At 47.2% G+C, this 27,500-nt stretch overlaps 2 protein-coding genes across 3 annotated transcripts in view; both read left to right on the top strand.

The window, feature by feature from the left end:
- LOC147331456 (actin-associated protein FAM107A-like) overlaps positions 1-2,820 on the top strand; it is a 28,378-nt gene extending 25,558 nt beyond the window's left edge. Inside the window, exon 6 of one of the 2 annotated variants that reach the window (XM_086293773.1) lies at positions 57-2,820. The gene's annotated coding sequence lies outside the window, so the exon portion shown is untranslated. The other variant, XM_086293772.1, reaches the window with a different exon arrangement.
- A 3,872-nt stretch (positions 2,821-6,692) lies between these two features.
- The window catches only part of pik3c2b (phosphatidylinositol-4-phosphate 3-kinase, catalytic subunit type 2 beta), a 49,545-nt gene continuing 28,737 nt past the window's right edge, over positions 6,693-27,500 (top strand). The window contains exons 1-15 of the mRNA XM_086293770.1: positions 6,693-6,968; positions 10,263-11,156; positions 12,768-12,868; positions 12,958-13,118; positions 13,527-13,647; positions 16,788-16,899; positions 17,006-17,085; positions 17,185-17,248; positions 17,447-17,593; positions 17,677-17,710; positions 19,788-19,983; positions 20,584-20,706; positions 20,994-21,161; positions 24,748-24,862; positions 25,124-25,266. Of these exons, the coding sequence (XP_086149896.1) occupies positions 10,347-11,156; positions 12,768-12,868; positions 12,958-13,118; positions 13,527-13,647; positions 16,788-16,899; positions 17,006-17,085; positions 17,185-17,248; positions 17,447-17,593; positions 17,677-17,710; positions 19,788-19,983; positions 20,584-20,706; positions 20,994-21,161; positions 24,748-24,862; positions 25,124-25,266 (2,375 nt within the window). The 5' untranslated portion in view covers positions 6,693-6,968; positions 10,263-10,346. The remainder of the gene's footprint in view (positions 6,969-10,262; positions 11,157-12,767; positions 12,869-12,957; positions 13,119-13,526; positions 13,648-16,787; positions 16,900-17,005; positions 17,086-17,184; positions 17,249-17,446; positions 17,594-17,676; positions 17,711-19,787; positions 19,984-20,583; positions 20,707-20,993; positions 21,162-24,747; positions 24,863-25,123; positions 25,267-27,500) is intronic.

Below are 27,500 nucleotides of genomic sequence, written 5' to 3'. Positions count from 1 at the left end.
GCTGACACCACCTCCTCTCATGCTGCTCTGCTCTACGTTCCCTATGTCATGTACAGCATCGTCTGCAAACATGAGCATCACCTGTCGCCCCCTGCTGGATGATCCACAGCTGCTAGAGGAAACCTGACCTTACACATCTGGATCACATTAAGAATAGGGTCTGCAGTCCTTTATTTCTCAGTCACTTTGCCGTCAGAGCTTCTCTGAGCTTCAGTGCTTGTTTTGTTACCTGCTTCATTAATGGAGAGCAGACAATGGAGGTCATGTTTGCCTGCAGTGCTGGTCTCCTGCACGTCTTCATTGTCCTGCGCTGGCTACCTCAGCGCAGGAATTTAGTGTCTTTTTATCAATAAGAACAGATTTATATGGATGAAATGTAATTCTTAGCTTCAAGTGAAAGAAACGGAGAAAACAAAGTGTCTAAAAATGACTTATATGAGAGACAAAAACCACCAGTAAAGAAAGAATCAATCATTTACATGTTAGTGATGGTGAATATAAAGCTGAAACCACAGAGGAGGAGCCGAGGAAACGTTTTTCCTCACATTCCTGATGATGTGCCATTTGGGTGGAGCTGAGTTCTGTTTATCCAGCAGGTGGCGCTGTGCTCCTGCTCAGCCTGTGAGTGGAAGAAGTTTGAGTTCGACTAACTCGAATGATCGTTTGTTTTTTATGTTTAAAACAAAGAATCATGTGAAGCTTTCAGTTGAATTGTATTTTATTTGTCAGTTTGGAGGCCTGACACCCCTCCGGGCACCTTTGTGAGCACTTATTCTGAAGCATTTTAAACAGGAAGTAAGGTGCAGTGTTCTCCAGTTAGAACTGTTCTTTGTACAGGTGTGTAAATCTTACTTTAGGCTGAGGCTAATTACTGGAGAAAGGAAAAGTTGTGATCATCAGAAAAGGTTAATGAGGGGCCACCAAACACCTGAGCCCAGGAGTCTGTAAGTCGGCGGTCTGGCCATGGTTCACGCCTCACTCTGCAGGGGTCACCAGTCTGATCTGATAAACAACATCTGCTTTATTTCCATTTCCTCACCTATTCTTAACTCCAGCGCAGACACATCTGGACTGTTTGGAAGTGTTTTCACTCCTGGAGCTAACAGTTTCACAAAGCACCTGGTTGCATGTGTGAGTGCAGGTAATGATGGCGAAGATTCCCATGCTCACCTTTCAGAAGAAGCTGGTTCTCGCCAGACAGACGTGCAGAGAGCGTGAGAAAGCTTCGCGCCTGTTACGAATGCTGCTCTCACAGAACCACACGCTTTAAAGATGACAGAGCTACTGTGACTTCACCTGCTGGTTTCTGAAAGATCACATCCAGATGTTTTCCATTATCTCCATCTTGGAAAAGCGAGGGATGGAGCTAACTGTTAAAAACCTTTTTTTTTTAACGGATGTATTTAATCAGGAAGTCCTGTGAGGATGACTACACTCTGATTCCAACTCGCTAAGTTTAAAACAAGGCTGTGCAGTCTCCATATTTCTGTTCCTGCTGGTTGCTGGATGCAAAACTTCTTTTCAAGCATTACTGAATTCAGATTTTACGAGCTGGCAGATGATTCCTGCTTATTTTTAAAGGAGAAAGATGAAAACCCCGAAGCAGTGAACCTTTCTCTGTAGTGTAAAGCGTGTCCTTTTCACACTGAAAGGCTGTTTTTTGCTTTGTGTACTTCACACAGGTTGAAAATACCATCTCATATTTGGAGATTACTCCATTGAACGCTACCCCAACAGAGGTCGAATATCTTGTTAATAATTTCACCTCCTCACTACGTACGACTCTGGATACTGTAGCTCCTGTGAAAACTAAGGTCTCTAATCAGAAGTACCTGACTCCGTGGTATAATTCTCAAACACGTAGCCTAAAGCAGATGACTCGTAATCTGGAGAGGAAATGGCGTGTCACAAATTTAGAGGATCATCATTTAGCCTGGAGAAACAGTTTGCTGCTTTATAAGAAAGCCCTCCGCAAAGCCAGAACATCTTACTATTCATCACTGATTGAAGAAAATAAGAACAACCCCAGGTTTCTCTTCAGCACTGTAGCCAGGCTGACAAACAGTCAGAGCTCTGTTGAGCCAACCATCCCTTTAACGTTAACTAGTAATGACTTCATGAACTTCTTCACAAATAACATTTTAACCATAAAAGAAAAAATTACCCATAATCATCTCTCTGTGGGGAAAAAAGAGCATATCTGCATGAAGCTGACAGAGGCAACGAACCAATCGCATCCATTTCAGTTGTCAAATCATCAAATTCACCTCTTCGCTTGTTTGTGCACCTGCACAGCTTCCTTCCTTATTTCATTTTAAATAAGCACGTCATAACGGCCTCAGCAGTCACTGCAACTATGTTCCATGCAGCTCTGGTTCCCTGCAAACGAGGCTGAAACCCTGACACCATCCCCCGGGTCAAAGGGCAAACTCACAGCTGAACTCTGAACGCCACCCTGCTGTAATAAAAACGACTTCCTGTGGAGTTGTTCCTGTATGAGCTCATCATTATGATCTATAGTAACTGATCAAAGTGTGTTTGAGTATAATGTCCTTTGTTGTGTTACAGGATTTAGGATTCATGTTCAGGTCAACTGGGATCAGTGATGATGGAGGAATTTTACTGCACTCACAGAATTCCTAAACAGGAAAGATGCTCCACTGGATCACAGCAGGAAAACATAACAAACTGAGATTTGATTTTTTTATCTTATATTGGACAGATTTATTCAATGAGGTAAATTATTGTGACATCACAGGGTGATCTAACAATTAGCAGTTCACAGTAAAAACCAACAATCAGCTGAGAGAATGTTAATTAGTGGCTCAACAATCCTGAGGAGGGAGGGCGAGGGAGGGCGCTGCAGGTCCGCTAACCAAAATAATCCAGTGTGAGCTCAGGTTCAAGTGTTTGTCTCTGAAAACAGCGAGGCAGATACACGAGAGGAGGCTGAAGGAGAATCAGTCTGCTTTGGATTTAACAAATAACTCTTGTGACAGAAACCAGTGAGCACTGTGCAAAGGTCTGAGGGTCTGAGGATTAGGACTCAGGTGGAGCTCGGGATTCATCTACAGGAGAGCTGCATCATTACAAACTGAAGTCTGTGTGAACAGGTGACCTGGACGATGTGCAGAAGTACAGGAACGCCATTTACCGTCTGATCACGAGCCGTCCCACGTTACTGTGACACATGCATGTATGCGTGCTTGGCTTTCTAGTTTAATGGCAACATTGAGGGTGAGGGTTAAGGCCCCATTAATCTGACACACTAACACTTTTATTTGTCACAGATTCAGAAGTCACTTCTAACACCGGGTTTAGAAAATATAGTGGCAAAGTAAAGTGCACATTTTGTAGTCCATCATCTATAAATTGTAGGTTCAATATTGTGGACATCTGGTGGACATATACTCGTCTCTCACAGCGGTGAGACAAGTATGAGGCTGTTCCAGTTCTCAGCACGCAGTTCTTCTCTTTTCTTAAGTTTTTAGCGATTCTCCTACCCACGTTTCCAATACTGGAAATGTGACTGAGGTCAAGGAACAGAGGTTAGAAGTAGGAGATAGGAGGGACTTTTGGAACACACCCTTGGAGTCTCTTTTTTCCCCACCTTTGAGTCCAGGCCAGGTGTGGTTTCTCCTCGCTCCGGGCGTGGGTGGGTTCTCTCTCTGCAGTCAGGCCTCAGCTGGAGTCACCTCTGACATTTAAGGACCAGCTCAAGCATCCAATCCTTGCCAGATTTCAGGGTTAGGGTTAGGGGTTAGGGTCAGTCGGCTTCTTTATCGTTTCCTCGACTTCTCTGCACCAACTCTGTTCTCTCCCTGTTTCTGCTTTAACCAGCCTGGCTCATCAAGCCACTACTTATCTTCCTTCTCACTGTTGCCAAAGTGCTTGCTCAAAAGGGGTCATATGATTGTTGGGGCTTTCTTTGTTTGACTGCACTTCTCCAGTCCGAAAGACATTCTAAAGTGTCCTTGCTGTAGATTCTAGTGGTGTGGATCAGCGAATTGATGTCTCGTTCACTCTTGGCATACAAGTTGATGTCATCCATGTAGAGGTGGCGACTGACGATTGCTTCGTTCCGTAGTCGGATTCATGGCCAGTTGTGTCGATGATCTCACTGAGGGGGTTCAACCTGGAACAGCAGTGGGAACAGAGCATCTCCTTGGTAGGGCCCACACTTGATGATGACTTTTGCTGTGTGTTTGAAGTATCCAGTATTGTACGCCACATCCCCACTGGGTTCCTGATGAAGGCTCTTAGGGTCCTGATGATCTTGTATAGTTCTAGGCATTCCAGGATCCAGGTGTGGGGCACTGAGTCGTAGGCCTTCTTGTAATCAATCCAAGCAGTGCACAGTCTTGCAGTCTTGGGGAACTGCTCTTTCTTCCAGTAGCTGGTGTTTTGCCTCTCGGGTGCTCCTGTTGATTCCTTTCTGTGTCCCACTCATGTAGGCAATATCCCTGTTCATCCTAGTCACTATGATGCTTGACTGGAGCTTCCATGTGGTAGTGATGCAGGTTATTGGCCAGTAATTGGATAGGGCCGGTTCCTTCTGGCGATCCTTGAGGATCAGGACTGTCGGCCTCTCCTGTCTTGTCACACTCATTGACTGCTACGGGTTTCTCAATGACTGTTTGTGGTTTCTGACTCAGTCACAGCGCCTCATTTGAGTCTGCTTTTGAGTCCAGCCTTAATCTACAGCCCACAAAACAGTGAGAACAACTGTTGACCCGTCCACAAATCATGCTCTGCACAGACTCAGCCGACCTGTTCTTTATAAAAAGGTCTAAATTCTAAATGATGTTTCATTTGTGGTGGATGTCGGAGTCTGAGGGTGTTTTCACACATATAGTTGTTTATTCTGGTCCAGATCAGTTAATGAGGTAGTAAACTCACGAGTCGCCAAGCTGGTGGTGCGTACAGACGTGTACGCGGTGTCACAGCGCTCCCGACTACTGTGCACGTTTTTGTGTTTTTTATGCTTTTTATTGTGACTTGCTGCAATCACTGATCACTTTCACTCGTCAGGAATCGATAGATATCATCCATAGCCTGAACCTGGACTTTACTTTAGATTAGACACACAGTATTCAGAGATTGTGAGACCAGCAGGTGCTCCATGGGCTATTGTCTGGAACAGCAAGCAACACAGACGGCACTCCTCTCCCTGCACCTGAGCCAGGACCGCAACAAAACTCTGGTAAGGGAGGGGGGCCATAATGCATACAGAATTATAAAAAGTCACTGCTCACCAGACTTGGAGGCCATGTCCATTCAGTGCGGGCCCTTTTATCTACCTGCGAGCTAACAGTAGCCATAGTTATCATTGTTTACATCCAGAGGGCGTTCATGTTGTTGCTGGGGACTTTAATAAGGCATGTTTGAAATCTGTACTCCCCCAAAACCAACATGGTAAGGACACTTACCATGTTGGTTAGTTTTTCCCAGTGGTTTGGTTAGTTTTCACACAGAGAAACATTGAAGTGAACTCCAAGCGAACCAAAATGCATCACCACAAACAACGTGAGAATGTTCAGTCTGCCCACTGGTCACATGTGTCTGGGACAGGAGCAGTAAAACTAAACACAGGAGGAATGTGGTGTGTGAGAAAACTGAAAATTTAAGTTAACCAGCTAGCTGCCAGCCCGTACAGACCTGTGCACATTCATAGTAGCTTCCCACATTGAGAATACAATGCAGACATGGCTACAGTAGCTGGGCTGTTGGTTCAGATCGAGGTCTGATCCTGTTCACACCATTAACAAACCTCTCTGGAGTTGGTTTGGAACCATATCGAGAACACCTTCTCCAAAAGGGTCTCTGTTGTTTTGGTCCAAGTATGCTTACTGTATTCACACCTGCACCAACGAACCACACCGAAAAGAAAACCAACCAGAGTTGGGTTTAAACAGACTAAACACCCACCCTAGGCCTTTATACACTCAGTATGTAACGAATAAACGACTTGAAATTCAGATGTTTTTGGTTCCGCACACGTCGTGTAGGGTATTAACTCACTTGAAAATACCGAAAAATGATTCCTGAAAAATCATGCTGTGAAAAAAATGGAGTGGACAGAAAGTGGCATTGAGCTGGTTCTGATGTTTCTAGGTGAAGACTGGATTCTCAGGAAAAGGCAGCAGGAGGAGAATTTCCTGGTTTGATCCCGGAGTCGAAGCTTTCAGACGTACTTCCGGATGTCAAAGAAATCATTTCACAGAGCCGACTGACCCTGGGAGGCACCTAGCTTTGAGTCTGAGGGAAAACAGGATTATTTTACTTTTTCACATCACTGTGTATTTAGTACTGATGCTACGATGATGCTTGTTACCAAACGCAGTGCTATGATTGGTCAGATCTGTTTATTCAAGTCTTGAAAAATCAGAAAAAGCCAACAAAAAAAATGTTGGGGGTTTAAAGTCTTACACAGCTTTTATTTTGAAGGTTTTTGGAAAGCTGAATGCACTCGGCTCATCTTCTGTAGTTTAAATGTGGCAGTAAATAAAATGTTCAGACATTTTTCACAGCATGTGAACAAGGGATTTTTGTTCATTAAAATATTACGTGTCATAGCTCAGTGGGCTACATACTGAACTCAGGCTGAGGGGCCTGGACCCCCGGGAGTCGTCCGCTGCAGTTATTGAATGATGTGACGTCATCTCCGCTTTATTTTGGAAAGGTTTGGAAAGAGTGGTGCTCTCTGCGGCTTGACTGCGCAGGTCCGCAGCTGGCGGCAGAGACAGACGCAGAGTTCGTCGTTCCCGGCTGGAGCACCGCCGGAGCCGCCTGCTTTGTTCGCCACAGGCTGAGCGCGCGGAGCCGGTGCTTCCAGTGCTTAGAGGAAACCTCCGTAGTTGCGAGCGCAGAGCGTTAATCTGCCGGGAGACCCGGCGGAGGGACCGGTGTGATTTGTGGGACGGTACACGGTGTAAAATGGCTCCCGGGCACCGCGAGCACCGACTCAGGTAAGAGTCCGCACCTGCCGCCGCACTGCTAACGGCTCTGACGCACTTGTGTCCGGAGGGCGGGGGGTGGCTGTGGCCGCGGCCGGTCCCTTTGCTTCACCGGACGTCTTTCTTCGGAGAGGAGCTTCAACCAAACTCTGTTGGAAAACCTCCATAAATAAGCCGATTCTCGTCCTTGTGGACCTGGGCTGCTTTTGGGCCCTGACCCGGGATCTGTGTTCGGGTTTGGGTCATTCGGCCTGTGTTTGGTCCGCGTGGGTGGTCGCTGTAGTCGGAGGTTGGTGTTTACCACTAAGAATCAGAGCGGGTGCTCGCCACCGCCCTCCGCGGCGCGATGTGGGTGGAAACCCCCCCCAAAGCCCCCATCAGATAAGATAAGATAGAACTTTATTAATCCCTCGGGTGGGTTCCTCTGGGAAATTCGACTTCCAAAAAAAAGCACAGCAACGACCGATCAGCAGAGGCCCGGCGTGTTTACAGGGGCCCGCAGGCTGCAGGTGACCGGATGTTACTGACGGCGCCGCAGTACTGCGCGGGTCCGAGCCCCTCGCTGGGAAAGATGTTAAAACGCGTGTATTTTGAATGGAGTTTGGTAGGACTCGCTGTAACTGTGCATCTGCTGCTCAGATGTTTGGACTCATTACAGTCAGCTCCGCTGTCATCACACCTGCCACCTGTTTTCCGCTGAGTCTGCGCAGTTTGTCCGCTAGCAAACTAACAGGTTCAGGGTCCGCTATGACGTCACCCACACCTCTCTTACAGTTATGATTAACTTGAACTAAAGTGTGTATTTTCACAGTTGATGGGCTCGTGTTTCTGTGCAGCAAACGCTTTCACAGTTGCAAACAAAAATATGTGGCTATGACGTCATTACCGGGGCAGGCCTGTAACTGGTGAAACCTGTTCTGTTTACAGCAAACATCGATAAAGAAACCGGATAAGACGTATAAATATAAGTAGTCTTGATCCACCTGATTGAGCATTGATTAATGATTCATGGTTTCGTCACACTTGTTGCTTAGAGCCTTGAACCTGTGAGGTCAACACTGTCATCTGCTCTTTTTTTTTTTTTTTTAATTCCTCTTAAATGGCCTGTATTTGTATAGCACTTTCACTCGTCCCTAAGGACCCCAAAGTGCTTTGCTGCGCCCATCCACACACAGGTGATGGCAGCTACATTGTAGCCACAGCCACCCTGGGGCGCACTGACAGAGGCGAGGCTGCCGGACTCTGACCACCACCAGTAGGCAACGGGTGAAGTGTCTTGCCCAAGGACACAACGACCGAGACTGTCAGAGCCGGGGCTCGAACCGGCAACCTTCCGATTACAAGACGACCTCCCAACTCTTGAGCCACGATCGCCCCACAATCTTATTTTTATTCTGTAACAAAACTTTAATACAGCTTTTAGAATGAGGAGATTATGTATGGAGAGCAAACCGTATCAGGCTGTGCTCAGTCATCCAGGTGAGGAAGCCCTAAAAAGTTGATTCTGTTCATCCGGACGTTTTCAGTGAAGCGTTTCATCATCATCAGGTGACTTCTTCAGTCAGCGACAAGTGTGAAAACCTGCACTCAGAGCCCCTCGCCGACGAGGTGACCGCCTTGGTGAGGAGGAGCAGCGGCCTCCTTGCCCCATCTCTGGGAGAGCCCACCCACCCTTCAGCAAAGGTCATATCCACCGTCTCGCTTCTTCACCTTCAGAGTAACCAGCAATAAATTCAGCCTTAGATTAATCGCGTGTTATCACACATTTCTGTAGCAACGTCAGGGCTGTGACTCCGCCTGGTGACAGGTGGCTGCATAACATGTAGGGCACACTTAGGTTAAAGCGTGCGTGTGGTCCGGACGAGTCGCACGCGTCTGCAGTCACAGTTCACGATTTAACGTGCTGACGACACTCGCACAGGCCGTGATGAAGACGAGCTGTGACGACAGATGAGATGAAGACGACATCAGTTTATAACGCTGACTCTGAACTAACGAGCAGGTGAAACATGTCAGCGACTGTGTTCGTTTATTCTTTTTAGTCTAACCGAGAAAAAGGAAAAAACAGGAACTGCGTTCAGTTTCATCTTCAGCTGATCGGCACACGTCTGAACTTTATTACCTGTGACGAATCAGCAGCTTTTATCTCACCTGCTGGCGCCCACAGAAGGTACAAAAGTCCACCTGAGCACGCACACAGACGCACCTTTACCTGGAGCCGGTCTCATAGCGCAGGCTACAGATTTCAGCCGCTCCTCACTGACGAGCTGACGTCACAGATCAGATTGTTTAATCCCAGATAACCCGGATGTTTTTGTCCCACAGAAGACGAAACGAATCAGATCTGCAGCCAGGCTCTGATTCAGTTGCTGATGTCACGCGGCATCAGCGACGCACGCCATGTGACGCGTCTGCCGGTCTTGAACGTCTCGATTTCTGCAGCCGGGTCGGAGACACCCGTGTGCAATTGTCTTGGTTTTTCTCATTTTAATTATGCTCCAGGTACGCAAACACTGCGGCTCTTTGTCAGCTCGTGCGTTGATTTCAGGGGGAGGAGCCTGGAAGTCAGAAACAGTCAGCAGCAGGCGCACTGAGCATCCTGGACGAGTTCAGGTGTGTGCAGCCAATCAGCTCGTCAGCGATGATGAGCGTCTCCCATCAGCCAGCCTCAGAGCCGCGTGGCTACAGACACACTTTAAATCTGAGTGATTGTCAGTTAGCAGAGGGGGCGGGGCTGAGGTGGCGATGAAAGCTGCTTTCATTAATCGTTATCAAGACTGAACAATTATCAAAAATACATTTATATTTAACTTATTGATCGATTATCAAAAATGAGAATTTAATCAGTCATTTCTCTGATTAATGTCAGTTATTGATCATCCTGCTGACCCCCACACACACAAAAGCTCACTGATGAATATTGATTATTATTGATTACCTGTCAGTTCTGCTGGAGCTGGTCCAGTTTTTAAATCATTGACTTTCAGTCAGTTTGATAAAATGATGATGCGCAGGGACTTCCTGCTGTAGCGCGATATTTATCTGGCCTCAGCCAAAAGACTGATTGGGGACTTTCACCGCCGAGCGGGCGGTGGCGCAGACACCCGACTTTGTCATCACAAAGTAAGGTTTTCAAATGAATTCCGTAGCTGCAGCTGTTCTTGTTATGTTTATGAGCGTAAACCAGATTAATGCTGCGAAAGACGACATATTTTCACCTTAACTTCCTGTTATTCCTTCAGAATAAAGCTCCAGGGTGAAGCGTTGTAGCTTTGGCTGACCACCTCTTTGTCTCTCTATCCTCAGCTGATCAGCAGCTCCATGTGACGTCACTGCTTCTTCCAGCAGCGCTTCAACCGAGCTCTTCCTCCTCCTCTGCTACGAGGTGGCATGTCGGCGGCTCAGACCCAGAAGGAGAGCAGCGAGGCGGGCTGGGGCTGCCTGGAGGCTCTGGGTCTCAGTCAGAAGGAGATCGTCCTGGCTGAGGCCCTGCAGATGGAGTACGATGCCCTGTCCAAACTCAGACAGGACAAGAGCGGAACGGGACCCAGCCAGACCGGCTCCAAGACCCCCAATCCCTCCATCGAGCGCCACCAGTCCACACCTTCCCCGCCGGGAGGAAACCTGCTGATGGGCCTTTCCGGGTCCGAATCCTCCCTGAACCAAGCGGGAGGGTCCCAGTCTCCACAGTCCGCCCCAGCCAGGGCCCTCCCCCCTCAGGGCGGCTACGTCAAGGAGTCCCCATACATCCTGGACAGTTCTGAAGTCTGCAAGTTCAGGGACGCTTCTGTGCCCAGCCTTGGGGACTCTCCCGGATCCAGTTCAGGGTTTCTGCCAAAGGGTTTTCCCGCTCTTCCAGATGACACACCCCCCGCCATCCCACCAAGAAACCCCATCCCGCCACTGGCAGTGTCCGAGAACCCCTTCCTGCCCCCCCGACCCTCCACCGTGCCGCGGGACGTGAACCTGTTCATGCCCAACGTGGATCGGCCCAAAGTGACCTCCGGAGACCTGAACTATGACACCATCAACGACTCGCTGTCCCGACTAAATGACAGCTGGCAAGGTCGGAGGGCCAACGGCGACCAATCAGGCAAGCCCGTGGCCCGCAGCAAGACGCTCCCCCCTCAGGTGCCTCCCAGGACGTACGTAGCTGTTCCCAAGAGCAACAAGAACCAGCGTCCGGTCTCTGCAGACCCGGTAAGCCCCTCTGAGGTCGTGCGTCAGCTGTTTGTGTTGAGCTGTACTCTGATTGGCCACTTAAACAATTTCTTTGTGATTGCATTTCTAACACTGTTGAATACTGCAGTGTGTGATTATAAGCAGCATCTCTGTCTCTGAAGAGCTGCTTCTTCTGTAACGAGGGTCCCGCTGCACCCTTGGTGTCACTATGTTTCCACATGAATCAAACTCGAGCTGAACTGAAGCACACAGCCAGTTCAGCTGAGATGAATCCCAATACGTATCTCGAGTTCATCAGAACCGATCAGTTTAATTAACTCGCAGAAAAGTCAACAAAGCCACCAGCAGCTAATAAGTCAGGGGTGGATTCTGATGGGCTTCACCTGGACCTTTGTCACTTGGTTCTTAACACTCTCTGAAGGCCAGGTTAGATTGTGGCTGAGTGTGTCTCTCCTGATGTCAGCAGACCCCACCTGGATCATGTTTGGTCCAGGTGGGGTCCTTAAATTGTTCTGCTTTTGTTGTTGATCTGGTTTTGAAGATGATCTGGTCCTCAGCAGATCGTAGAGTTATTCAGATACAACCTGAGATGATGTGAAACACAGGACATCATTATTTATGCGCAGCTCTCTGAGCTCTGCAGCAGCTCGTTCTGTTGGAGATTTGCTGCCGTGCTCGCCGACCTGTCGACGGCCCGGTTTGGTCCAAGCTTCAGCTGTGATGACCTCAGATTTGAATACAGAGGAGTCACCGGTGCACTCGGGTCTTCCTTCTCTCTGCTGTTTGTTCTGGTGCTTTGTGGGCAGTTTGGGGTGAGTTTGATTGGTTCGCACTCAGGAAGACGTGGCGCCGTGCAGACACACCTGATCTGCAAAACCTCGTAGAGCTGCTTGCACTGCTGATCAGTAGATCAATATACGTGATTGTCGGCACCCAGCTGCTTCTCTGAGCTCTGTTAGGTTAGAGCTGCAGACAGACGGCGGCTAAAATGTTGGCGCTGACGGTAGCCAACATGAATCTGAGTGCGACAGCAGAAAACAGGAAGTGTTCGTCTTTGAGGGGCGTTAATCGCCTCCTTCGTGTTTCTGAGAGCAGGAAGCTGAATTTACATCATTGTCGATGTGTTTGTGTTCAGACACGCTGCAGCTGTGCAGCGGCTTCATTTAGAAAAAACACCCCCGCGCTCAGAGTTGTGTCACTTCCTGTCAGAAGTCCTGACAGGAAGTCCAGGTTTTCAGATGGTTTCTGGAGAAGTGCTGCGGTTTGATTCCCAGCCCTTCGCATGGAACCCAGTCAGACCAGTTCCACCAGCTGTAACTTGAAACCAGATTGGCAGGCGGCGTCCTGACACGCTTCCTTCGCCGCGCTTGGACGTGCTCAGACTGACGCTTCAGTTTCAGCATTTTTATTTCCCTCAAAACACAAACTCATCACCACATTCTTCCTCCTCCTCCTCTTCCTCCTTCTTCTTTTTCTGCAGCCTCAATTTCATTTCCTGCCTCAGACGTTTTTTCAATGTTTAAATGAAACGTAAAACAATCCCCGCCACGCTTTAATGTCGACCACACACACACACTCTGAACTGTGTGTGTGAGAGTCTCTGATTGGCTGTCTTTGCGTGTCCTGCAGGTGTCGCTGGGCGCTAGGATGAACGGTTTCGGGTACGAGCTCTTCCAGGTGTCGGAGGAGCGTGACGAGGAGGTGGCAGCGTTCTGCCACACGCTGGATGTGTGAGTAGCCTGTTGCCGTGACGATCACATTCAGTCTCTCCCTTGCAGGCGTCTCCACCTGCTGCCCTCTCACCTGTCTTTGCCCTCAGGCTGCGCTCGGCGTACCCGTGCTGTGACCGCTCAAAGAACGCCGGCTTTGTGTGGTCGCCCTCCGTCGGCCACGAAGAGCTCCATCAGGGCCTGGGGGTCAGTGTGAAGGTGACGGTCATCAGTGAGCACTTCAGAGAGCCGCTCACCTTTACCTGTGACAGTAAGACGTCTGGTTTTTCCGTGAGGATAGAAATGTCTGACTGAAAACGTTAGCTTCGTATGAATATGCAATACCCAAACGCGACCGGCGCGCTGGCTGCCATCTTGCTTTTTAAAATTCATCTGGGACACGCCATTATTTCCCCGGAGGGTCAGTCAGGTCAGCTCAGGGGTTAAAGGTCAGGAGAGCAAACAGAACAGCCCTGACCCTTCAAAAGTCTGCCAGTGCAGTTTGAAGGAATTCAGTCAGTTTGTCCTCTTAAAGTCAGTTTTATGTCCAAGAAACGCTAAATTATGCTGTGATGTTATTTTACCCTGAAAGGACCTGCTGATGGCATCCAGCTGTGCGTGCGTGTGTAGAGTTATACTTCACCTGTTTATAATACTGCAGCGTGTGTGTGTGTCCGAGGTTCGTCCACCGTGGACCTGCTCATCTACCAGACTCTGTGCTACGCTCAGGACGACCTCGACCATGTGAACGTGGACGACTACCTGCTGAAGGTCTGCGGACATGACGAGTTCCTCCACAAGTAAGAACCTCAGAACCTCGGGGTCTCCGAGCCGTGCCTGAACTCAGCATCTCTGTAGGGGAGCGTCCTCTTCCAGCTGATCTGTGGTCTGTGGTTCAGACATAATAACAGAGAGCAGAGCTGTGGTTGCTGTTACACCAGCAGCAGTAATGACCGCACGCACGCACGCACGCACGCACAGTGCTCCAGCTCTGGGTTCACACACCAACGACGTCCTTGCTGTTTTAGGCGGTGTGTCTGTTTGCCTGTACAAATCCCCACAGCAGGTGTGTGTGTGTGTGTGTGTGTGTGTGTGTGTGTGTGAGATATCCTGGCGGAGCCTGGCTGGACTTCCTGTGGTGGAACAATGAGTGTTTATCACTTGTGAACAGCTGTCGGTCCGCCTGGCGCTCTGCTGGCTGTCGGTGTCTTTACGGCGTCACGTGTCCTGAAGTCTTTGAGACAGCCCGTTCGTCATGTTTCAGTACACTCAACATGCTTCACACAGACGTGTGTTGGTTTATAAGGACTAAGGCTGCAGTGCTGTAACTGACCTCAGGTCAGCAGACTGAGATATGATTGTGGGACAGTTTAAGATGTGCAGCTGATTACCTGAGAGGTGTGCTGGGTTCTTAACAGTGAGAGCTTTGTAATCTGAGCCAATGAAGTGCGTTCAGTACTGGCGTGACGTGCTCATATGTGCATGAAGCTCTGCTGCTGCTGATCTGGAGTGTGCTGTACGGACAGTTCCACATAGCGCAGGGCGATATGGCCAAAAATATTTATCACGATATACACTTGAAGATTTGCGATAACGATATAACTGACGATATAATTGACACGAGACAAAATACTTTACAACTCCTCAACTTTATTAGTGCAAAACAACATCAATGTATTTCCACTTCAACAAGCAGCTGTTTTTTATCTGCATTAAAGTTATATAAACATTTAACAGTGCAAATGCAAATTCCTCGCTGACAGTTTAACCAAAAGGCATTTCAGTGGAAACTGGCCGACACATCCTCAGCATAACCATGTATAATATCCACAGAACTTAAAGAGCTTATACACACACAGTACGGTAACATTATGCTGAAGCACAGCACGTATCACTCCGCGAGGCTCCGCCTACGATAGCCGTAATGCTCCGACAATCCATCAAGCGGTGCGGCTTCGTAGCTCAGCAAAGTCGTACTGAAACATCTGACAGGTTTTCGAGCGCCGTGCACATAAAATCGTTTCGAGGTCAGTAAACGCAACCAGAGTTCATACATAAGGCACACGGGATTATAAGGGGCTCTGTCGACTTTCAGACAAATCAAAGGATTGATTTTAAGTGCGCCGTATTTTCCAAACAACACGGTAATAACGGCGGCCCGCTAGCATGCGCTACCAAAAATAGTGCTTTGTTGTGTATCTGACGGACGAAAGCTAAACCAGTTCCACACCAGTGAAGCTGCAGCATTTTTACAAACCAGTTCTGGTTCATCAGTTTCATTCAACGATCCGCTCTCGCTCTTCTCGTTCTGCGTCACCGCCATGATTTGTCCACCATGTGCGTATGAAAACAAAGGCACTGCGCATGTGCGTTTTACCCATATTCTATCGCGATATTTCATTTTCTTATCGTTGCCCAACATTACACTGTGAACGGTATGATATGGCCCAGTTTCAGATATGAATACGTTTGTCGATGTGATTTTTCAGACCTGAGATCAGAGATATGTTCGAGCAAATATTTCTGTCTCGTCTGTTCAGTTTGGGACATGCACCATTAACACCCGTCGAGCAGCAGTGAGTACAGCTGTGTGTCGTCTGCATAGAATGGTATATCATGGAGCATGCACAGGTGACCCAGCGATGGCCCGAGGGCTGAAACTTCGACCCTCTGGGGCGTTTTCACACCTTCTTCCTGTGGTTTGGTTTGTTGTCACACAGAGAAAAATCCAAGTGAACTTCAAGCAAACCACATCAGTGTTCAGTCCGCTCATTGGCCAGGTGTGTCTGGGGACGGGACCAGCACAAGTAAACACAGGAACAAGGTGTGTGGGAGAAACCTGAGAAGTTGGGTTGTTTCCCGACTTGCTGCTAGCCTGTAATCAAATCAAATCACTTTTATTGTCACATCACATGTGCAGGCACACTGGCACAGCACATGCGAGTGAAATTCTTGTGTGCGAGCCCCACAAGCAACAGAGATGTGCAAACACAACAACACAAACGAGCAAAATACAAGAATGGCCAACCTGAAACTAATAAATATATGTACAATATATAATAGTGTATGCATTTCTGGATGTGTATACTAAATATTTTCCTGTGTGTGTGTGTGTGTGTGTGTGTGTGTGTGTGTATACACATTTTTACAAATTAAATAGTAAAAAAAAAAAAAAAAAAAATAATAATAATAATAAAATATATAAAATATACAGAGTTGAATATGTGCAAAACAAGTGGCATTTATATACAGTATGGAGTGCATAATGTTGAAGTTCCAGTAGTGAAGCTGAGGTGTCTATGACGTGTTCAGCAGTCTGATGGCCTGATGGAAGAAGCTGTCTCTCAGTCTGCTGGTACGGGACCGGATGCTGCAGAACCTCCTTCCTGATGGAAGCAGTCTGAACAGTTTATGGCTGGGGTGACTGGAGTCCTTGATGATCCTCCCCGCTTTCCTCAGGCAGCGCTTCCTGTAGATGTCTTGGAGGGAGGGAAGCTCACCTCCAATTATCCAATTATTGTACAGACCTGTGCAGGGTGAGAATACAAAAACACGTGGCTACGGGACCTCTTTTAGCTCCAGCTTGTGACGTGTTCCTGGTAGTTGGTTCAGGTCGGGTCACGTTCGCACCATGAGTGAACCGCTCGTTTTGCTCTGCAGCCGAGTGTGGTTACTGTGTTCATGCCTGCACCGCACCGAGGGGGATCGAACCAGAGCTTGATTTAAACAGACTAAACGCTGCAGGTGTTAAACTCCCTCAGATACGATGAGAGCCAGTCACCTCACCTGTTAAACCGGCTGGGTCTAAAGTCTGCGAAGCTTCAGAAATCCACTTAGTGAGTGGATTTTTCCAGCTGCTTTTATTGTGGAGGGGTTCTTAGAGGAAGCAGTATTGTGCCCTGTGTGTGTCTGACTGTGTGTGTCTTTCTGTGCGTCTCAGCGCGCAGACTCTGGGTGGGCTCGAGTTCGTTCAGCAGTGTCTGAAGTTCGACTGGGATGTCCGGCTGTGCCTCGTCAAGAGATCGTCCATCAGCATCGAGCTGGCCCGCACGGTACACGTAAACACACTCACTCACACACACAGCATATAAACCAGGGTGTGACCCGGTCACCCATTGTCGTCACGCCACTGCATGATTTGAGTCTTTGTTTTTACAGAAAGATGACGATGAGACGGCGTCCACCATGAACCACAGCATCCTGCTGCAGGAGCGTCCAATCAAACAGACAGTCACCAGGTGAGGGGCGGAGCTCGCAGCTCGCAGAGGCACTCTGATTTCCTCCAACAGCTGATCAATCAATCACCGATTTACTGATAACATCTGTCTGTCGATCAGGGAGGCTCTGACCCTGCTGCTCGACACATTTCACAACGAGGCCGAGTCCTTCCTGCTGTCAGAGGTGACACACACACACACACACACACACTGATGTGTGGCGCTGCGCTCCGTCTTGTGTTCACGTTGATGAGGTTTGAGTTCATGAATGTGAAGGGGCGGAGCTTAAACTGAATCCGGACTATCAGAGATTTCATGAAAACATAAAGTCAGACTCTGAGCTGCTCGCTGAGCCTCCTCCTCTGTCCTGTCGTCTGTGAAGGTGGAGCTGCCTCTGCATGTGGAGCGCCTCGTCCAATCCGTGAAGGCGCTCTGCAGCTCGTTGGCTGCCGTGGAGACGCCCGACGTGACCTCGGCCCTTAACCAGCTCCCAGCGTGCCCTTGTCGCCTGCAGCCCAAAGTCCTGAAGGTAAACGTGTGCTTCAGTGAGGCTCAGAGCAGGTGAGGGTGTGAGTTTGTTCACTGACGGGTTACTCTCATCTGTCCTCCCAGGATGCATCAGTGCTGGCTGTCAGGGAGAACAGAGGTACGTACTAACAGGAAGCTCTGACTGCTGTGAAACGCTGTAAAAGCAGCCTCGGGAACACTAAGAGGATGCACTGGGGGGGCACCAAGCTTTGGAGGGTAATGTAGTGACTAATGTGAGTCTGTTGGCCCCAACCAACCAATCTGGTGACGTCACATCTCCGTACTGACAGAAAATGGCGCCGAACTTGTTTTTTAAACTTGAAGCTCTTGTTTCTTAAATCCAGCCTGACGGAGTTACACCTGTGTCAGTGTCTGAGAGCAGGGCTCAGCGTCAAGTCCTGGACAAACTGACAAAACACTTCAAAGACATGACAGAAACAAAGAAACTAAAAGTTAAAGATGTGCCTTCAGGCAGGTTTTAAAGCTGTCGAGTGTTGCAGAGGTCCGAAAAGCCTGGAGCTGAAGGAAGACCATTTCCTCCAGGACTTTGGACACCAAAGGGAGTTACAGATGAGTCTTTTTTGAGAACTGGCTGCACTGTGGCATGTTTGAAATCAGCTGGAGCTGTTCCTGTTAGAAGGGAGGTCTTAATAATGGATGGCACGCTTGGTGCAAGAGTGTCAACGAGTTCTTTGAAAAGGCGAGTGCGGATAATGTCGAGGTGAGACACGGAGGGCTTAAGACGGGAAACTACTTCAGCCAGAGCGCCCAGAGAAACGGGCTCAAAGTGATTGAACACAGGGGAACAGGAGGATCGTAAGCTGGAGGCATGCGAGTCCTGACAGCCGCAACGGTTTTCAGATAGCTGGAGACTCTGGAAACTGTGTGACGGGTTAATAACTGAATCAATGGTGAAATACGACTCGGGTCTGTGGCTGTTATTAGAGATGATGTCTGATAAATCACACGAGTTTTGTGGGGCAGCAAACATGGATGTTAAAATCCCCAAGAACTTGACCCCAGATAACAAGTCTAGAATAAAACCATTTGTTAAACTGGGGAGAACAATAAACAAGTGCACACAGCACAGGAGAATACAGATCCATCAAAGTAGTGATAACTCAGAACTACCATACATATCAGTGGCTTTAAATTTCACACCAGTGTGTGAATGTGTGGATGACTGGATATGCAAAGCGCTTTGGGGTCCTTAGGGACTAGTAAAGCACTATATAAATACAGGCCATTTACCATTTAAAAATGGATGCAAGACCTCCGCCATGACCAGTTAGCCACAGAGATTTGCAAAAATGACCGAAGCGATGAGTTCTGAAAAAGGGCTTAACTCACCAGAATCAAGGTTCAGTCGAGAATAAAACGCCAAGTCCAGGGAGGAGAAGAACCCACGAGGGAGCTGCTAACCAGCAATCAGGTGTGAGTACGAGGAAACCTAATCAAGACCGGGGACGGGTGGGAAGGGCGGAGATTCCAGGGAACCACCTCTACGGGGGGAGATGCGAAATGCCGTGAAGGTGGTTCATTAGCTGAGAGGAACCCAAATCGACCGGCAAAGATCGTCAGAACAGTTTGGAAAAACACCTTCCTGAAGCTACCAGGAAGCGCTATCCACAGAGCCTGGGATGTGGAGGAGTGTTACACACAACGAAGACACAACTTAGTCGAAGTGAACGTTATCAAAATGAGACAAAAGGCCCGGGACAGACTCCATGCTGTAAATTTATGTTTCATGTCCCCTTTAAACATAACGTCTGAGAAAAGTCCAGCTTCACCCAAACTACCTGCGCTGCAGACCACAAATCCAGCACGGTTTTCTGTTGCAAAGGCCTGCTCTCTTTAAACGTATGGATAAATAATTCGCATTTTTATGTCACTTCATTGCATTTAATTCATTTCTTTAATACATTTAATTTTTTTACATTTTTGTTGGGGTCACGCGGGCCTTCCCGTCCCAGGCATCTTCCCCAGCTCTCTGAGGTGTTCCAGCTAGACACCTGACCTCTCCTGGGTGTGCCTCGGGGCGGAGCTGGTTGTAGGGGTAGAGCTGTAACTCCGCCCCCACAGTCACGACACTACCAGAGTGACTTCTTTGAACTGATTCTGTTTAATAAGTGACGATCCCGGTTTGTCTTCCTCTGACGCTCTAATGGTTCGCTGGCTTCTTTGTCGCCTCACAGAGAAAGTGGTGGAGAAGCTGACGGCGGCCATCTTGGATCTAGTGGAGCTGTACTGCAGCACATTTAATGCCAACTTCCACACGACGCCGCAGAGCCACTGCTGCACGGCGCCCATCCAAGAGGCTGGCCTCATCACCAACGTCCTCTCCTTCAACATCTACGCCGCCCACCGCATCCCCATCACGTGGGCTGCCAGGTAAGGAGCTCAAAAGGTACCCGCCCACAGGCTGAAGGGGGGGCGTCCTGTGTCAGTGCTGCAGGTTTAGGAGTCGCACAGTGCCGACTCAGTGGTGCTCACAACCAAACAACACACACACACCAAAGGTGAACTAACGGCAAACAAAAGGAGTGCCTCCGGACTCATGCTGCACCTCAGGGGATCCGAGTTACGTGCATAACCTCCAGGTTTTTTTGGGCATGGTGGTGCTCTCTGAGGATTCTGGGATAGATTTATCTGCTCGTGAAGGAGGTGCTGGGGGGGTCTCCTGTGAGTGCAGCGCCACCTGCAGGTGGAAGAAGCTGAGCGCTTCGTGCTTCCTTTCTTCTTCTCTCATTGTCGTTGATAATTGAGCCTCAATCACATGCAGGTACGCGCAGACGCGCACAAACGCGCACAAACGCGCAGACGCACACAGACACGCACAGCTTGGGTTGGAGGCGTGTTGACTAAATCACACTTCTATGAAAACATCAGAAATGAAGAAGAATAAAGAAACTCAGGTGGTTCTGTGATTGGGGACAGGTGTGAATATGTGCTGCACAAGTAACTCGCCTGTCCTGCTGTCATTGGTCGCAGTTATGAATGCTTCTTCCTGTCCTGCTCTCTGACTCACGGAGGGGCGGAGCTTTGTGCGCCGCAGCACACCAGCAAGCAGTCGGTCAGCAAATACCTGTTCCACCTGGTGGTCTGGGACCAGAGGTACGTACCTGACCCTTACCTGTCAGAGCCGTGACATCACACGCACGCACACCTGACGGCACAGCAGAGTCACTGCATCACTGAAACTATTCCAGCAGACAGAAGCATCAGACACACCTGCACACACCTTACCTGAGTTTAATAAGATGCTAAAAGTAAGAATTTCCTGTTCTGCAAGTGTGTGTGTTTGTGTGCACGATGTCTTTGATTTTGAATGAATAAACTTTAATCTGTTTGTTTGTTGAGAAAAACGCTAAGCCCCCGCCCCCTCGCCATATCCCCTGCAGGGTGTGTTTCCCCGTGCAGATCAATCAGCTGCCCCGAGAGTCTCAGCTAACGGTGGTGCTGTACGCCAGCCCTCTGCCGCCCCCCGGAGGAGCTGAGGAGAAGGGGAAGCAGCGGCGCAGCATCGAGGCGCTGGGCTGGGTCACCATGCCGCTCTTCAACTTCAGACAGTGAGTCACATGACACTCAGACACCATCCATCCACGCAAACCTCAAACAGGCGGATGAAGAAGAAACTGAATAAGTACTGTCGGATGTTATTCAGCCGTATTCAGGCTTTATGTTTGATGTGATACCCAGGAAAATACTACGATACCATTCTGATAGCATTAAAAGTAACGCAGCATGTGGTCCATTTATCTGAGGTCGGTGCTGGTGCTGCGCCACAAAGTGATGGGCGGTGTTTACACTGTAGTGAATGACATGCTGATCTATAACGTGTGAAATGTTTCTATCGGGTCACTCAGAGAGTGAGGGTTACAGTAATGTAAGAGTGTAGGGTAGAACACAGAGCAGGTACAATAACATGCTCAGAGTTAAAGGCTCCGCCCAGGTTAACGGTTGTGTAACGCTGTAGTACTCAGTATTGTTGAAATCCTTCAAAAAGACCTCAGGGTGGCTCTGTGTTGAGCCACTGGTGAGGGGAGGGGCTGCGCTGAGCCGCTGACGAGGGGAGGGGCTGCGCTGAGCCGCTGACGAGGGGAGGGGCTGCGCTGAGCCGCTGGTGAGGGGAGGGGCTGCGTTCAGCCGCTGGTGAGCATGTCCTGGTCAAAAATGACTCCAAGGTTCCTCACAGCGTTACTGGAGGCCAAGGTAATGCCATCCAGAGTAAGAATCTGCTTAGATACCATATTTCTAAGCTTTTCAGGGCCGAGTACAATAACCTCAGTTTGATCTGAATGAAGAAGCAGAAAGTTAGCGGCCATCCAGGTCTTTATGTCTTTAAGACATTCCTGCAGTTTAACTCATTGGTGTGTGTTATCTGGCTTCATGGACAGATAGAGCTGGGTGTCATCTGCATAGCAGTGTAAATGTATGCTATGTTAGGGCTGCTCGATTATGGCAAAAATGATAATCACGATTATTTTCACTGAAATTGAGATCACGATTATTTGCCGATATTTATTTAACCCTTTAAGACCTACTATAGAACCAAGTCCACCAGAGCTTATATTATTATTATTTTTTTTTTTTTTACATGCTGTAGTGCCATTTGTGGGAGCATTTCAAGTTGCTATACATCAATACAACTGTTATAGCCCATATTTTAATAATATGTATGCATTAAGTCCATAGTAATTACATAAATTGCAAAAAAGTGCAATAAACTACAAAAAAAATTGAAAATCGCTTTTGTTTTTTTTACATATATTTCTACTTGGAGAAATTTAAGAGGTTTATCCCTCAAAACTTTAAATACAATAAAGTTGCAAAAAATAGTTTCCCACCACAGGAAATTTATTTTGAGTGTCTTCATAGTTTTATTTTGGAGATACACCAATTTTTATATACTGCAGGAAAAACTAAAAACAATCCTATGATGCAAATTTGCAAAGAAAACAGCAGGTGCATCATTTCACTGTGGGAAGTGTTACGAACAGCTGATAGGAACGGCAAAGCGTGTTTCTGGAATATTATGTTTTTGTTCCTGCAAGCGCTTTTTATGCAATTTTTGCAAAGCTATATGTGGAAGGAAACCGTGACCGAGGACAAGCTGATGGCATAAGATGTAAGTACAACTCCTCCGGTTTCATATGCAAAACAAATTATTGCGCTAGCTTACACGGTTCAGGTTCTACAGGGATTTAAAAATAGTTACACAACACGGAGCGTGCTGCTCTGACCGGCTTTAAAGGTTAACAATGACTTTAAAAAAATAATATAAAATGGTGTGCAACACCACTGAAGTTTTTTGGTTTTTTTTAACTCTTTTCAACCAGCGGCAGTCACTCTCCAAATAACTTCTGCTTAGCTTTCCGAGCTTCCCTCGGGTCCTCTTAATCAGTGGTCTCCACCCTTTTTTGCGCCACGGACCGGTTTATGCCCGACAATCCGGTTGTTCAGTCTGACGTCACTAGCCGTGTCTGGACCTAAACTCCGCTGCAGGTCCATATATGAAACGATCACTATGGCATTACTGAGAGTTGAAAAACTGTCTAAAGTCTTTCATCTTTAATAAAATGATCAGCGTTCTGCTCTACCAGGTGTAACAATTGAGTTTAACATCCAGGCATCCATGAAAACGGAATTTATGACATTTAACGGAGTTAGAAGTTAGCAGGGAGTTAGCTCGCTAGCTTCTATCTAAATACAATATAGCATGTCCTGACTGCGGGGTTTTGGAAACAAATTAAAACGTACAGCTCTGCTATCACTTCCAGCATAAATGAAGACAGAAAACTAAACAGCAGTGACGTTTGTAGGGTTACTGAAGTTGGGCTAGCTGGTATATAATGATGTGCTACGTGACAGCTAGCGACACAGCTATGTTAGCATAATATAAACAAGCTAACTTTTTTTCCACTCGATAAAAGTTAACGTGAGTGTTCTCGGTGGTCAGGAACAAATGTAATCGCATGGCAGGATGCTGTAAAAGGACCAAACTTCAGCCAGGAGAACAACTGAGATAATCCATCCACAATACGAGGTTAGTCATTCATATACTGCTGCATGGGCTGGGCTGTAGTTACATCCTAAGGTTTTAAAAACTGAGCTTAAATAAATGATTAGTGGTAATAAAAGCCGAGGGAGGTCAACAGGGATCACTGACTGTTTTAGGAGCTTTTTGAGATCAAATAGAAGAAAATACATAACATTAAACATGTTAACAACACAAAAGCCATATTAAACGCAGACTACTTTAGGCCCGGAAGTAGGATTCGTCGCGTCATCACTGAACAACCGGATATTTTCACGGACCGGCCTTTAAGGTGTCGCGGATAAATGAGGGAGGGGCTAATAATCGGCTCAGTCATTTTTAATGATCGTTGAAAGCCCAGATCGTAATCGTGATTAAAATTCGATTAATTGAGCAGCCCTATGCTATGTCTTCTAATGATGCTGCCTAAGGGAAGCATGTATAATGTAAACAGAATTGGTCCTAGCACTGAACCCTGTGGAACTCCATAATTAACCTCAGTGTGTGAAGAGGACTCTCCATTTACATGCACAAACTGGAGTCTATTAGATAGATATGATACAAACCACTGCAGCACAGTACCTGTAATACCTACAGCATGTTCTAATCGCTCTAATAGGATATTATGGTCGACAGTATCGAACGCTGCACTGAGGTCTAGCAGGACAAGCACAGAGATGAGTCCACTGTCAGAGGCCATAAGAAGATCATTTGTAACCTTCACTAAAGCTGTTTCTGTGCTGTGATGAGCTCTGAAACCTGACTGAAACTCTTCAAATAAACCTCTGCAGATGATCTGTTAGCTGTTTGACAACTACTCTTTCAAGGATGTTTGATATGAAAGGACAAAATGAAAGCTACGCTTTCCCCTGTGGTGTGTCCATCCTGATTTTTTTTTTTTTTTTTCTTCTCTCTTTTCATTTCATGCTCACAGCTGAACAAACAAATGTTTCCTTCAGTCCTGCAGCTTCCTACACAGGCTTTGTGATGTCATTTCCTCCCAGGAGCAGCTCGCTTCCTCACATTTACCTGAAAGTAAAGTGGAAAGAGAATGGAAACAGATTCTTCATCATCATCATCTTTATTGTGTGTGTGTGTGTGTGTGTGTGTGTGTGTAGCGTGCTGACGTGTGGCAGGAAGTTGCTGGGTCTGTGGCCTTCAACCCCGGGGAGGAGCGGAAACGCCCGAACAAGTTCGCCCAACTTCAGCCAGCCGGACAGCGTCATCCTACAGGTGAGCGCTGCCACAGCTGCTAGCACCTGAATAGTCTGTGACATCACAAACCTGTAGCATTTTGAGCAGTTTCATCAGCTGTTCAGGCGACGTTTTCATTGTCACCAGTCACCAGGATGGGTGATGAAACGTGTCTACTTACCTGTGTACTGGATGCAGGTGTGCCCCTTTCTTTATTTATACACTCAGTTCAGCTGAGGTCAGACCTGCAGGTATCTGAGGCCAAGAGACTAGCATGTGTGTGTCCTTGCTTCCTCTCAGGTGGACTTCCCCACATCATCCTTCGAGGTGCGCTTCAGCACGCCGCCTCCTGCAGACTTCTGCCCTCAATACAACTTCTCCAGACTGGACACCATCAGCCAGATACAGCTGCAGGACGTCCTGCACAAGAAGGCCTTCTTCTGGTCAGACACACACACTCACACACACACTCTCTCAAGGGCTGTATCCCAATTCAGGGTCTGCAGCCTATAAGGCTGCATTTTAAGGACGATTACGTCACAGCGACGCAACAAAGGCTGTCCCAATTCAAAGGCTGCTCGAAATGCGGCCCTCAAATGCGTCCTTAATTTCTCCGGATTTGAAGGATGGGTCGGTGTAGCCTTCATGGCCCAACATATCCCAGACTTCATAGTGCGGCAGTGGATGTGGATGATTTTGTCGAAAAAAACAGCGGACAGCTGAAGCAGAGCGGCCGAAGAGTAAACTTTTAAAAGTAAGTACTGAATATGACGTCACTTATTTATGTGCAAATGTTTAATAATGAAGAACATTAAAACATTACTGTTGGCCACATGTCGGCAAAGTTATGTGACATTAGTGACGTTTGTACTAACTTGTTTTAAAGCCTTTAAATATGCGCCGTTCAATAGCTGAGCTTAATCTGACAGAGAATCTGATGATTTTATGGATAATTAAAGTCAGTCATATATCCACAAACACAACAAGCTGAAAGTCAGTGATGCTGCTCGGTTTGCAGTCCTGAACATCGCGGCACAAGCAGGATTCACTGCACTGTTAATGTGAGCTATGTTATATTGCTGCCTCTGTTCGGTGGTGTCGAGCCAAACGGACTTTAACGTGTGTTTGAACGAGCTGACGGTTCACTCGTTAAGCTGAAAGAAAGATGCTTTAATCACAGCAGTCACACATGTGTCCACTGCACCATCTGGAACTCTTCTTGTTTACACTCGTAATAACACAAACACTAAATCCTCCTCTTTGTAGCAGTGTGTACACCTGAGACTGTCACCTGTCTGTCTGTCCTGCACTCTCTCTCTGTTTCTTTCTCTCTGATTGTGGAATAAAAGTATGAACATGTGTTTATAAGTTACACTTGTGTTTGAATCCTGCAGCTTATCACACATTTGATTTCCATGTGTGACGACTGCAAGTGTCCAGAGTGAGGACAGACTGAGGGAGCCACTGCTGCACATCATCTGTGAGGCTTTGCACCCCTGATGATCCACCAGGACAAACTCAGCAGTGTGTGAGGAAGAGGAGGAGGAAGAGCCAGCAGCAGCTGACAGATGGAGAGAATAGACAGACTGTTCCCTGTTTGTGAAGGACTGCTAGGAAAGTTTAACATAATTGTCTGTGCTGAATCAGTCTTATTAGGTAATGTTCAAATAATGTGATCATCCCAGTGTGTCAGTGTGGGAGAAAGTACTCAGGGCCTTCAAGCTACACACTATGAAAGGCAGCAACAAGTTTAATGTTCAGAAACCTAAAGTCTGTATCAGCAGCAGGATGGAGCTAAAATAAATGTTGGTTTCAGTTCTATGAAGCTTTGAGTATTTTGGATCAGTAGCTGCTGTGTTTGTTGCATCATATTGCTGTAACTGTTTATATGCTTTATATATTCTGAGCTAAGTTGATCTATAGTGTTACATCATATTCTATAAGGATGTTATGTGTTTGTAGACTTTCTGCCCAGTTTGACCCATTTAGCAGACGTCAGCCTGTTTAAGGCTCTGATATCTATTCTGTGTGACTTACAGCAGTTATGACATGGTCTGATTTTCTCACCCAATAAAGGAATATTTCATATATCAGTCTACTCTTCATTCTATCAGACACAGTTACCACAGCTCCTACATTTGCTTTTTACACATGTATGTAAACATTGAGACAAATTTAGTGATGCCAACATATTAAACGAACAATATTTGACTCATATATAACACATCTATATATACACTGTCACAGATACTCGTCTTTGAGTGAAGATTTAAGGTGATAGGAAATATAAATAACTGCAACTTGAATCTTTGACCCAGAGTTCAAGCTCTGCTGTAATAACTAATAATCTGACAATACTATAATATTGGCCATATTATATTTACATTACCACAGTGAGATGACTTTAGTCGCATGAACAACATCAGCTAATTGTTATTTACTAGCTAATCTTAAACGACTGTTCAGCACAGGAATGAAGCCCAACAACCATGTTTTTACTGTGGCCTCAGCCTCAGATACTCAGCTAATCAAAGTGATGTCTTAAACAAAATTAACTTAAAATCTATTTCTCCTTCATTTCTGTCACACAAAGCTGTATGAAACGTTTCTCGCAGTTAGTATCATGGTTGCTAGGCAACCTGGGCAGCGCGACGGAGGCTAGACCGTCCCATTTCAC

Source organism: Aulonocara sp. 'chitande type north' Nkhata Bay, linkage group LG5 (genome assembly GCF_057382095.1).
Source record: "Aulonocara sp. 'chitande type north' Nkhata Bay isolate Kocher_YH1m ecotype deep benthic linkage group LG5, A_spYH_male_GT1.1, whole genome shotgun sequence".
Classification (NCBI taxonomy): domain Eukaryota; kingdom Metazoa; phylum Chordata; class Actinopteri; order Cichliformes; family Cichlidae; genus Aulonocara; species Aulonocara sp. 'chitande type north' Nkhata Bay.
Note: the sequence above shows the minus strand (reverse complement) of the source record. Positions and strands in the feature narration are given on the sequence as shown.